The 12,850-nt window shown below is 33.2% G+C and overlaps 1 protein-coding gene across 1 annotated transcript; it reads left to right on the top strand.

Moving 5' to 3' along the window:
• Window positions 1-1,898: 1,898 nt before the first annotated feature.
• Window positions 1,899-6,894, top strand: LOC120618050 (olfactory receptor 4N2-like). Its single transcript, XM_039881912.1, has 2 exons — window positions 1,899-1,907; window positions 5,959-6,894. Exons 1-2 carry the CDS (start codon window positions 1,899-1,901, stop codon window positions 6,892-6,894), a joined length of 945 nt encoding a protein of 314 aa, XP_039737846.1.
• The last annotated feature ends 5,956 nt before the right edge of the window (window positions 6,895-12,850 follow it).

Below are 12,850 nucleotides of genomic sequence, written 5' to 3' on the forward strand. Positions count from 1 at the left end.
CAGAACAGGCAAAAATTTGCCCCAGCAAACCTCAGAAGGAAAAGCAAACGTGGTTTATTCAGTGTCCCCCAGGAGCATATATCCTTGATAGTATACACTTTGATGTAAATAATTTAGTTGCCCCAACACTTGTCAGTGCTGCCCAGACAGTGGATCAGAACTGTGAGAGCCTTTTGATAAAAGAGGTGGTTGGAGTATGGGCTCTAGATTGTTTGGTTTGTATATGAAAGGTACATTTGTAGATGAGTCATTCACTCTCCAGGAATTGGCTAGCCCTGGGAAGGGCAGTCTTTCCAGAGTTGATAAGTTCTCATAATATCAAATCATCAGAAATACAGAAAATAAAAAGGCATGATTAACATGCAATACCAAATGTTGGTAAGTTGGCAGAGTAACTTGAAGTGTCATATATTGCTGTTGGGAATTTAAAATAGTTCAACCGCTTTGGAAAACTGAATGGTAATTTCAGGTAGATGCAACCATACATCTATATTATGATCCAGTAATCCTACTCATAAGTGTTTAGCCAAGAGAAATAAAAACACATATTCACAAAATGACTTATATTAGAATGTTCATGGAAACCTTATTCACAGTCTAAGATTTGAAACAACCCAAATGCTCACAAAAGGGTTAAAATGTTAAAACCTTTGGATTATTTATATACAATAGAATATAATTCAATAATAAAAAGGAACAGTTGCAGATAATGCAACATGTGTGAAACTCAAAATCATAATGCCTTTAAAAAACAGATAAAGTAGAATACATGTCATATGATTCTAGTTTTATAAAATCCAAGGAAAAGCAAAACTAATCTATGATGTTAGAAAGTGGTTGCTTATTATGGTAGTGGAGGACAATGACAAGGATGAAAAAGCAACTTTCTGGAGTGATGGAAATACTCTACTTCTTGTTTGCATGCATTTGACAGAAGTTATCAAGTCCAGCACTTATCTGTGCATTTTAATGTATATAAATTATATTTTAAGAATATAACCAAGAATTTATTTTCATGCTTGCTTGTAAATACATATAATTTCTTGAAGGACACAACAGAAATTTATATTAACTTTTTGTTGTGAGGCGTGGAGAGGAATGGAAATTTGGAAGACTGCGATGGGAAGAAGAATTTTCATCGTACAATTTTTTTAAAGTTTTGAAACATATAAATATATCACTTATTTAAAAATAAATACATTTAAAAAACCAAATAGGTTTAAAGCAGAATATCTAATTTCCAAATCTTACTTTTGTAAATTATACAATCATTCACACGGTTATGCCGTTCAAAATCCCAAGAGTTATTCTTGCTTCCTCACCTCTCATATCCAATCCATCAACAAGTCCTCTTGACTATTTCTCCAAAATTAATCTTTAGTATAAACTCTTTCCTCCATCTTCTGTTCTGTCTTATAGCCTTACCTACCATTATGGCTTATTTATAGTACTTCAAATGCTCCCTACTTGTTGTCACCTTGCTTTTGTTCTTTGCTTTCTATACATCATTCTTTACTAGTAACCAGAATAATACTTTTAAAACAAAGTCAAGAACCATATGATTTCACTCATATGTGGGACATAAAACTGAAAGCAACAATGAACAAACAAGACAAACAAACAAACAAAAACTCATAGACACAGACATCAATATGGTAGTTACCAGAGGGAAAATGGGGAAGAGGAGAAGTAGAAGAGGGTAAAGGAGGTAAAATATATGGTGACAGAAGATTTAACTTTGAGTAGTGAACACACAATGCAATAGACGTATGATGTATACAAAATTGTACATTTGAAACATATAATTTTATTAACAAATGTCACTCCAATAAATTTAATTTTAAAAAACCAAGTAGATATAATAGGGATATGAACTACAAATTCCAAAAAAAAAGTAGATGAAAAAAGTTTTAAAGGTCAGATAATAGAACTCCTCTGCTTATAACATCTCAAATAGAATAAAAGCCATTGGTCTATATCTGGCCCTTCCTATCTATTTTGCCTTATACCTCTTTTTCCCCTTTGTCTACTATTATCTTACCACACTGGCATTTCTGCTTTTTTCTCCTCTTTTCTGTTTCTCAGTGCACCATCCCCTTCCTGCTTAATGGCCTTTTACCAGCTCTTTCTTCAGATCTTCTCATAGAGGACTTATTCTAGACATTCAGATCTCAGTTGAAATGCCACCTCAGAAAAGCTCTTCCTGTCCAGATCACCTAGAACAGCAGTCACTTCACCCATCTCTTTCTGGCATATCACTCTGTTATGTTTTTATCATAGCACTCATCATTATCAGATATTTTCTCTCTAGTGTATTTGTTTAGTGTCTGTCGCCATGCATTAGATTATAAAATCTCCCAGAACAGGAACCTTTTTTGAATAGTTCATTGCTGTATTCCTGACACTACAAAACAGCCTACTTCATAATTTTAATCTTTGAGATCGTCTAAAATGATAAATTTTCCCAGCAGGAATAAGAAGTTTCCATTCCGAGGACTAGTTTAGATCATCAGGTTAATTTTAAGTATTGTGACAAACTTTAGGAAGCAAAGTCCCTGATTACATCTATAGTTATGAACAAAAATCACATTTCAAAAGTCTTCAGTGGCAATAAAGACTGTAACATAGTTTAAGGTGGAATTTTTCTTCCCATATTTCATTTTTTAAATAAGTGAACACACAATGCAATATACATATGATATATTGAACTGCACACTTGAAAACCTATATAATTTTATTAGTCAATGTTACCCCAATAAACAATAAAATAAATAAATATATTTCTTTTATCAGATGAATTTATTCATATATATGGTTTTAAAGAATGTGCTTTTCTATGCCTGTCTTTTCATGTTTATTTCCTATTTTCTTAATACAGTCTGCATTTGTTCCTGTTCTTTAATTTCTTCTTCTTTATCTATATTTTTATAACTGTTTATCTCTCTCTCACCCTCTATTTTTCCCATTTTTCACTCCTACTTCTCTTTCTCTGAACTGGACATAAATTAGAAAAAAATATGTTTGATTATGCATTGTATGTATTTGAAAACTTTTGTGTCAGGTATTTTAATTTTTTAAATAGGAAATCTCTTTAAAATAAAATAAAATCTACTAAAATTAAAATTATGTCGCCTTCTATCATATGATTATTTGTTTTTGTTTAATAATATTTAACTAAAAGAGAAATTAGTTCCTTATCATTGCTTTAGCTGAGCATAGGAGACAATTATTCCTAAAGTGAAAAACAGCAAATACCAAGATCACAATAGTGTCTGTTTAGGAGGAATTGTCAGTCTTATGCAGTGCAGTTCTTTTTTCTCTGCAGAAGGTTATGCAAAGAAGTCTTCATGAGCATCACTTATTTTCTTTATGCCTATCTCTTTGTCACCAGAAATATGTTTAATCTATTTACCACCCACTTGACCACAGTATTACCTTTTTTGATATTTCAATGATTTCCTATCAATTACACTATTTTTTCTCTTTTTTGAATTGGAGTGTAAAATATAAAGTCTCCTCCTTTGGCTTTCACTCAGACCTAATAAACAGGCTTGCCATTCCATTATCTCTGTCACTGACAGAATGTTGATTTTAGAACCCACTAGTGACATGGTGTCTTTTTAACTGATAGGTATTTGTGTATTTGTACCTGTCTAACAGATCACTAGTCTAATTCTTTGATTATATCTTGTCGACATTATAATAATTCCCATTGAAATTGTTCTATGGTATTGTTAGCTTTTAAATTCCCAAAGCACAGTCTCCATTGCCTCACAAATTGGTTGTATATTTCAATATGTAAGCGGCTCCTCTGTGAAAAGAGATATTTAAGAACAAAGGCAGGAAAAATCAGTAATTGTCTGTTCCATTAGGAGGTCATGTCTAATGTGTGAGAGTAGTGTTAGACTGATAGAGAGGTAAACGTTTTATCATTCATCATATTCATAAAGAACGAAAAGGAGAAATAAATGATAACATCTTACAACTCCTCAGGTGGGACATCTGCTGTCTTAGAATGCAATAGTCAGAATTATGGTAGAAATAGACTAATACACGAGGTTTGAATTCAATAACGTAGCAGCACCTTTTATCTGTTCTCAGTGTTATACCTCTAGTTATTTCTGATATTTAGAATTACTTTATTGGGAATATATAAAGCCTTTATTAAAATACTGATGGTCTTGGAGATGTTAATATTTGGTCTTAAATTTATATATCATATGTTAACTGAAAGAAGCAAGGGATGTTAGATAGTAATGAATCCCATCTGTTAAAGAGTCAATAGAAGAACAGAAATGCATGATAGGAAATAAAACACAGGGCACAGTTCAAGAGACTGCAACTTTTAATCTTAGAGGTTCTTAAAGTTTTCTTCTTCGTCTTAAAGATAGCCTCAGTGTTTGAAAGAGCGTGAAATAATCAACAGTATAATAGTCTGCAAAATGCACACTACACTTAGGAATAATTAGTAAGGAACTCCTGACTTACTTTTGTAACAGCAGATTTTATGCACAGAAGGAATGCTTAACGAAGAAAGGAAGGAAAGAAAAAAGGAAGGAAGGGAGGAAGGAAGGAAGGAAGGAAGGAAGGAAGGAAGGAAGGAAGGAAGGAAAGAAAAAAAGAAAGAGAGAAAGAGAAGAAAAGAGGACAAAAAGATGAAGGGAACACAAAACCTAATTTGGATGGTGTCATTTGTAAATTTTTATGCTTCAATTTTGCTTGAGAAACTATGTGTGTGCTGGTGTGCATGTGCTCACACACACATATTCATAACATATGTGTGCCTTTGTGATATAAATTACTTTTTTCATAATTCTCAATATTGATTATACAGGGAAACCTTTATTAATTAATATACTTGAGTTTAGACATACAAAAAGCAGATATTTTGATGTTTTGAATATATATGCCATTGTAAATATTTTATTGATTTGGAAATTGATTTTCTTTTCCTCTTTCCTTTTCTTTCATTCTGTCTCTTCTCACAGTTAAAGTGAATGGACCCTTTTCTCTCTCTTCTTTATACTTTGTGTTCCACAACACTATTTAAAAACAGTGTGCCATGTAACCAGAAGCATGTGAAATGTTTTATATCTCAACAAAAATCCATTTTGAGCGTGTAGAAACTATATATATATACTATATATTTTATTTTCAATTATACCATGATTCTATATAAACTATAAATCTTTTCAAAAATAAATTTCAAAGAATAGGATATAATAATATATGTATAGAAATTCTACTATTATTGTTCTCACACCAGTAAATTATAATGTTTGATGGGTGAGCACATCCCCAATTTGGAGACCACTGTGCAGACCAGTCTTAATTTCTCCAGAATGACCACAATTCTTTATATTTAGACTAGGTTGATGGGCTGATATTGTATAGAGAAATAAAGTAAATACAGGTTTCCTTTTCAGCTTTTTAGGTCAACATTCCTAAGGTATAATTTACATATAATAAATGTACTAATTTCTGTGTAGTTTAGTAGTTCAATAAATTTTGACAAATAAATAGACACGGTACCATCACAGTCAAGGTATGGAACAAATCTGTCACCTTAAGAATTTCTGTCATTTCTCTTTGTTGTGCATCCCCACCTCATTCCTTATTCAAATAAAAACCCAAAGAACTTGATAACTATGGTTAAGTTTTCTTAATCAGAAAATTTTTCATATGTCTAATGCAAATATAAATCCAGGGCAAGGGCATTCCAACTCTCACATGGGAGAACAGTTAAGTAGAAGCATAGGACTAAAGCAGAAAAAGAGTTTGGCTTTAAGAGCAGGATGTTTGACAGTTATAATGTAGAAAAATAAAGAGTAGAAAAGATTTCTTAGGCTTTAGGAAAGTGAGGATATGACATAGATGTGGCATTCACTGCTGTTAGGAAGAACTATGACCTAGATGGAAGAGAAGGAAATAAATTCTCTACTCCTTGATCTTCTGTAGGCAGAGGAGATGGAGATAGAAAATAGCACAGTGGTGAAGGAATTCATCCTCCTTGGTCTGATCCAATCTCGAAATATTCAGCTCCTTGTCTTTATGCTTATCTTAATTTTCTACCTCATCATCCTCCCTGGAAATTTCCTCATCATCCTGGCCATCAGATTGGACCCTGGCCTCACAGCCCCTCTCTACTTCTTTCTGGGCAACCTGGCTTTCCTGGATGCATCCTACTCCTTCATTGTGGCTCCCAGGATGCTGGTGGACTTCCTCTCTGAGAAGAAGGTAATCTCCTACAGGAACTGCATTGCTCAGCTCTTTTTCTTGCACTTACTTGGAGGAGGGGAGGGGTTACTACTGGTTGTGATGGCCTTTGACCGCTACATTGCCATCTGCCATCCTTTACACTATTCAACTGTCATGAACCCTAGGGCCTGCTATGCCTTGCTGTTAGCTTTGTGGCTTGGGGGCTTTGTCCACTCCATTATCCAGGTGGCCCTCATCCTCCGCTTGCCCTTCTGTGGCCCAAACCAACTGGATAACTTCTTCTGTGATGTGCCACAGGTCATCAAGCTGGCTTGTACAGACACCTTTGTGGTGGAGCTTCTGATGGTCTTCAACAGTGGTCTGATGACCCTCCTGTGCTTCCTGGGGCTTTTGTCGTCCTATGCGATCATCTTCTGCCACGTACGCGGGTCTGCTTCTGAAGGGAAGAACAAGGCCATGTCCACATGCACCACTCATGTCATCATTATACTTCTCATGTTTGGTCCTGCCATCTTCATATACACACGACCCTTCAGGGCCTTCCCAGCTGACAAGGTGGTTTCCTTTTTCCACACAGTGATCTTTCCATTGTTGAATCCTGTGATTTATACCCTTCGCAACCAAGAAGTAAAATCTTCCATGAGGAGGTTATTGAGTCGGCATGTAGTCTGCTGAATAAATTTTATAATAAGTCAAGAAGGGAGAATTTGGGTACAAATCATTCATTCATTTATTTTATTGAGTGCCTTTCATTTTTCAGGTGTTATTGCTAACAATGAGGGAGAGTTATGCATAATGAGAGAATAAACTTGGTATGTTTAAAGAATATAAAAGAAACACCAGAGTGATTGATGTTTAATGAGTAAGTATAAAAGATTTAGGTGTTAAATTTCATCTGACCTTAAGGGTAAAATCACTAAAGTATTTTAGGCTGAGATAAGGAGTTTTATTCTATTCTAATTGCAGTAAGAGTTCATTTTAACATTTTAGGCAAGAGAGTCATTCATTCACAACTTTTCTTCTATGGTTTAGAGCATAATTATCAAGATTCTGAGCAGAGATCAATAAGCTGCAAAACATTATGAAGATCCAAATGATATGCTGCAGACATTTTTGAAAAGTCTCTTTCTCTCTATCTCTGTCTCTCTTTGTCTCTCTCTGTCTCTCTCTTTTCTGTCTCTGTCTCTCCCTCGCTCTCTCTATATATCTATATATCTATATCTACATATAGATATATAGATATCTCCCCCAATATTTGATAGAGGGATAAGAAAAGAAAATAATTCATTTTGTGAAAAAATGTTGTGAAATTATTTCACTTACTTTTTTTCACAGCTTCATGATTATTACTAACAGGTTTTTACAAATCCCCTCTGGATGTTAAAATTTGTCCTCAATTGATTTCACTCTGATTATGATTGTGATAATTAATCGGTCCTACAAATTCTGTTGGAGATTACATAAATCACCCTAGTTATTTTTAATATAATGGGGTTTAATGATGGAAATAGGTACCTACAAATCTTTAAGGGGTAGAAAACAATTCTCTATGCTGGGCATCCAGACATAATTGTCAAAAAACACACAATTGTCAATAAAATTAACTTGCCCAGTGATCTGTCCCTGCACCAATCAGGAAACTGGGAAAACAAGAAGCCACTTTGCCAGCTCCTGACCAAAGGAATATATTAATTAGCCATGATCTGGGATCAGGACAATGATATGCCTTTTATGTTATTGCCTCTTTTTTCAATAAATTTTTTTCTAAATTTAAGTTTTAAATGAGCATATTTGATATGAACCCTAGATGCAAAGATCCTAGAAGAATGCATTTATATGTTCATAGTTTCTTTGGAAAACAAAATGATGGAAAAAGTAGTGATAAAATATAGAATTACAGTTTTGGAGGTGAGAAAAATCAGTGAAGTTTTACACAAAAATAGAAAATGAATGGGGAAATAGTTATATTTGACGTGTTAAAAATATATGTGTAGGAAAAGTGTAAAAGAGTGGTGAAAATATGCCCACCACATATAGAATTGCAGATTATTTTCTGCACAATTACAGAGTTTGCATGGGAATTGGATTGAAATTTTCCTTCCTTCCACAGGATTGTACAAGAGAGGATCCATGCATAAAAATTAAAATAAAAAAGCTGTTAACTTAGAAAATTGATATAAATGACAAAAAGTTAATTCATTTAACATAAGGAATTTTAATAAATGAATATGAAATAGATACATACTCAGGAGGAAATATGAGCAATTGAAACTAATAGTCAACTAGCAAAGGAAAAAATGGAAAGGCTTATAAACATAAAAATAATTTTATTCTCAAAAACTAGCCATGAGAATAAAAACTACTTATTCTGTTTAGTTTGTAGAAGAATGTTGCTCATTTGTTATCAACAATAAGGAAAGTACGAAATAAAAATTATACTTTTCTGTGAGGCTATAAAAGAGTAAATAAAGTAAGGAAGGCTTATCATATTGAGATTCAGAGAGAGACAAGGCCTGAACAGATGAGCAGAGATCTAAAGCAGCTTCCCTATCTGTGGGTAAATATCTAGTCTGGATATAGGCAGTTGGAGGAGGGACCTGCCATAGATTGAGATATTTTGTAGGTATGAGAAAAAATGAACTGAGCTTTTAATGATACATGTAGACAGATTAGAGTCTAAAAAAAGCTCCAAACACAAAAATGAAGATCACTTTTATAAATTTCATCCCCACTCATTGACATTTACATAAGTAATTTGGTCAGAAAAAGGAGCAGTGAGGTAAGAAATGAAAATCAGAAGAAATTTACACATTCTCAGACACTACTGTGGTGCTTGGATGTTGATGTCTACAAAGTCGAACCCTGAGGGAAACAAAACTATCTAAATTGTGGCTCAAATCCCTCCCAGCTGAAAATGTTGACAAGATCAAACACAGCAGTTCCTTGCTTCCAGTTGACAGATGTTGGAGGTAAAGCTAATCTGAGCTAATTCAATATAATTAAAGATGATTCTAAGCCCAAGTAGACCTTTAAAGAAATTTGAATGGTTAGGTTCTCATTTTAATTACTGGACAGAAGAAGAGGATTTAACTCTCTGAAAAACTAAGCAAAATAAAATTAAATATAATTATTCATCCTCCACTAAATTTTTGATAGAGTATTAGAATATAATTTTTAAAAATTAAAAGTGATGCCAAGAAAATAGAACAGAGAAGAGAATTTAATAATTAATGGAAAAATATTGATAGACAAAGACTGTCAGATGAACCATATGATGGAATTATAAGATGAGGACTTTAGAAAGTGATTATAAATATATTTAATATGATAAATGGATAAGGAGACAAAGATTTCAGGAGAGAAGTGAAAACCCTAAATATAAATGCATATGCTAGAACTAAAAGGAATAATATTTGACATCAAAAGAAGTTTGTTATATGAGCTGAAAAGCATTTTGAACACTGTAGAAAAAATAATTAATGATTGCGAAGATAGGTTATTATAAATAACTCAAAGTGAAAGAGAGAAAAGATTAAAAAACATGAATAGTGTTAATATACTTTGGGCAATATCAAATAGCTAAATATACATGTAATTGAGATTCCAGAAGAAGAGGATAAAGAAAATGAGGCCAAGAAAATAAAGATAAAACTGCCAAGAATTTCCCAAATTTCATAAAAACATTAACCAAGATATCCAGGAAACTCAGAAAACTCCAAGCAATATAAATACAAGCAAGATCATAGGTGCTAACCGAATAAAAATAATTTTTAAAAAATCTTACAAGCGACCAGAAGAAAAAAGACAGCTCAGAGGAATGACAATAAGAATGATGGTTGATTTTTTAAAATCAGAAATAATGGAAACCATGTTAGTTAAACTGCATTTTTAAGTTCTTAAAGAAAAAAAACAATCTAACTAGAATATATATCCAATGAAAATAAACTTCAGAAAAAAAAAGATGCAACGAGCATTTTAATATTCATAAAAACTGAGAGAACATTTGCATTAAAATATTATTTATCTTGATTATTAAGGTTTTTAGTAGTCTGGTAAATTTTGTAGCTGAGACAAGTACCTCACTTGCCTCACCCTCATCCTGGCCCTGCTTGCTTTCCTGATATGTATATATATATTTTTCTCTCATTTAGCTACATAATTTTCTCCTTTTGAATTTTATTATAAGATATGAGTCGACTTTTTCTTAACCTTCTATTTACTTTTGACCCAATAAATGTGCTTCCAAATAGGGTTCTATTATCATTCACTGAAAGGATTTCGGTATTAGAATTCAGAATTAACCTGGTGTGGCACTACGTGACACATTTAAAAAGTTATTCCTTACAAAGTTCTGGTATTTTCCCTTGCCTAATTCAGTTGACTTTCAAATAATTCCCTTTGGAAATATTCAGTAGGATTGTGGTAGTCTCAAATCTCCAAAGCACTTTCTCCATTGCATCACAGAGAGTTAGAGGAGATTTCAAAATTTAAGATCCCCTACGTGAGAACAAATATTTATGAACAATGACCAGAATGGTCAGTTAACATTTCATTAGATGGGAGGATGGCTGCTTTGTGAGAGTTACATAAAATCTCTGGAGATTTAAATTTCTGGGGGTGGGGGAGGTATTCATATTTACAAGAAACAAGAAAGAGAAGACTATAGAAAAAATATTGCAACTGTTCTACTGTTTCATCTGCTACCTTGGAATGCAATGGAACAGAGGTCAGAGTTTCAGTAAGAATAGCTAGAGGCTAAGGTCTAATTTAGTAGCGTAGCATTCTCTACTCTTTCTCCCAGTGGTGGACAAAAACTTTCATTCTGTTATTATAATTAAGTAAATTATCAATAGCTTTCGGAGAGTTGATGTGTGTGGTGTTAACACCAAGAAGCATACAAATGACTACTGTGTTCTTATTTTCCTTGTAAAGTACAGATGAAAGGGAGGAAGGTGCAGAAAGGGTAGGCTAGAGGCTCCAGAGAAAGACTTAACAGATTTTATAATTTTGCAGATTAACCCAGATCTCTTAATTTCCATATTCAAAATGTTTGAGTTTCTTCTGTTGCCTGTGGTACTATTATTCATCAACAAAGGGATTTGACAGTTAAAGAGAAAGTTGTGAAACTGGGAAAAGCTTGATATACAAAGTACTTATTGCATTGGAAATTTTATATCAAGGCTTTAAGGTAACTCCACAACTTCTTCAATTAATTGCTCAGATTTATGCAGCTATCATTACCCAGAGTTTACCCTAAAGACATTAACAAAGGATCTAGTGGCAATTGTGTCCATTCAATAGAACTAACTCTTATTTATATTTATTTATGTAATTATTTATTTATTTATTTATTAACTTTATTTTTCAATTACAGTTACTATACAATATTATATTAGTTTCAGGTGTACGACAGAGATTAGACATTTATATACTTTACGAAGTGGTCACCTGATAGGTCTAGCACCCATCTGACAGCATATGTAGTTATTACAATGTTATTGACTATATTCGCTATGCTGTATTGTACATCCCCATGACTATTTTGTAACTACCAATTTCATATGTGGTGGGCATATTTTCACCACTCTTTTACCTTTTTCCTACACATATATTTTTAACGTATCAAATATAACTACTTCTTAATCCTTTCCCCTTTTTCACCCAGTTCTCTAACCTCTCTCCCATTTGGCAACATCAAAATGTTCTGTGTATCTATGAGTCTGTTTCTGTTTTGTTCATTTATTTTGTTTTTTTTTAGATTCCATATATAAATGAAATTATATGGTTTCTGTCTGACTTATTTCACCTAGCATAATACCCTCTAGGTCCATCCATGTTGTTGCAAAATGCAAGATTTCATTGTTTTGTATGGCTGAGTAAATACTATTGTGTATATGTATCACTTCTTTATCCATTTGTCTATCAATGGACACTTAGGTTGCTTCCATATCTTTACTTTTATAAATATTGCTGCAATGAATATATGGATGTAGATATCTTTTAAAATAGTCTTTTAGATTTCTTTGGATAAATACTCAGAAGTGGAATTGCTGGGTCATATGGGAATTCCATTTTTAGTTTTTTGAGGAACCTCCATACTGTTCTCCATAGTGGCTGCACCAATTTACAATCCCACCAACAGCGTATGTGGCTTTCCTTTTCTCCACGTCCTTGTCAACACTTGTTTGTTGATTTATTAATAATAGCCATTCTGACAGGTGAGAAGTGATATCTCATTGTGGTTTAGATTTGAATGGGACATGGAGAGACAGCAGATCAAATATGTCAGGTAGTATGGAATCCCATCAATTAGGTAAGAGTGAAAAAGTAGGGAATAAGCAAAGTGGAAGAGCCTATAACCCTCAATTACAAAGCCCTTCAGAATCCTCTGATGTTGTAGAGATATCATTTAATACCAACACATCATGGAATAAAATAACCCATTCTGAATGTGCTTTTGGAATGCACAAAACCTAATAACTAGAAGAGGGCTCTTTACTTAAATTCCTGAGTGTATTTTAGAGGCAGATGATGATGGAATGAATGTTGAGACAAATGGCTGCCTCATGGAGAAAAGTTAAGTGAACAGAGAAGCTAATTGGAGAGCCTACAAAATATTTTTTTCTATTAA

Source organism: Pteropus medius, unplaced genomic scaffold (genome assembly GCF_902729225.1).
Source record: "Pteropus medius unplaced genomic scaffold, Ma_sr-lr_union100, whole genome shotgun sequence".
In the NCBI taxonomy this organism is placed as follows: domain Eukaryota; kingdom Metazoa; phylum Chordata; class Mammalia; order Chiroptera; family Pteropodidae; genus Pteropus; species Pteropus medius.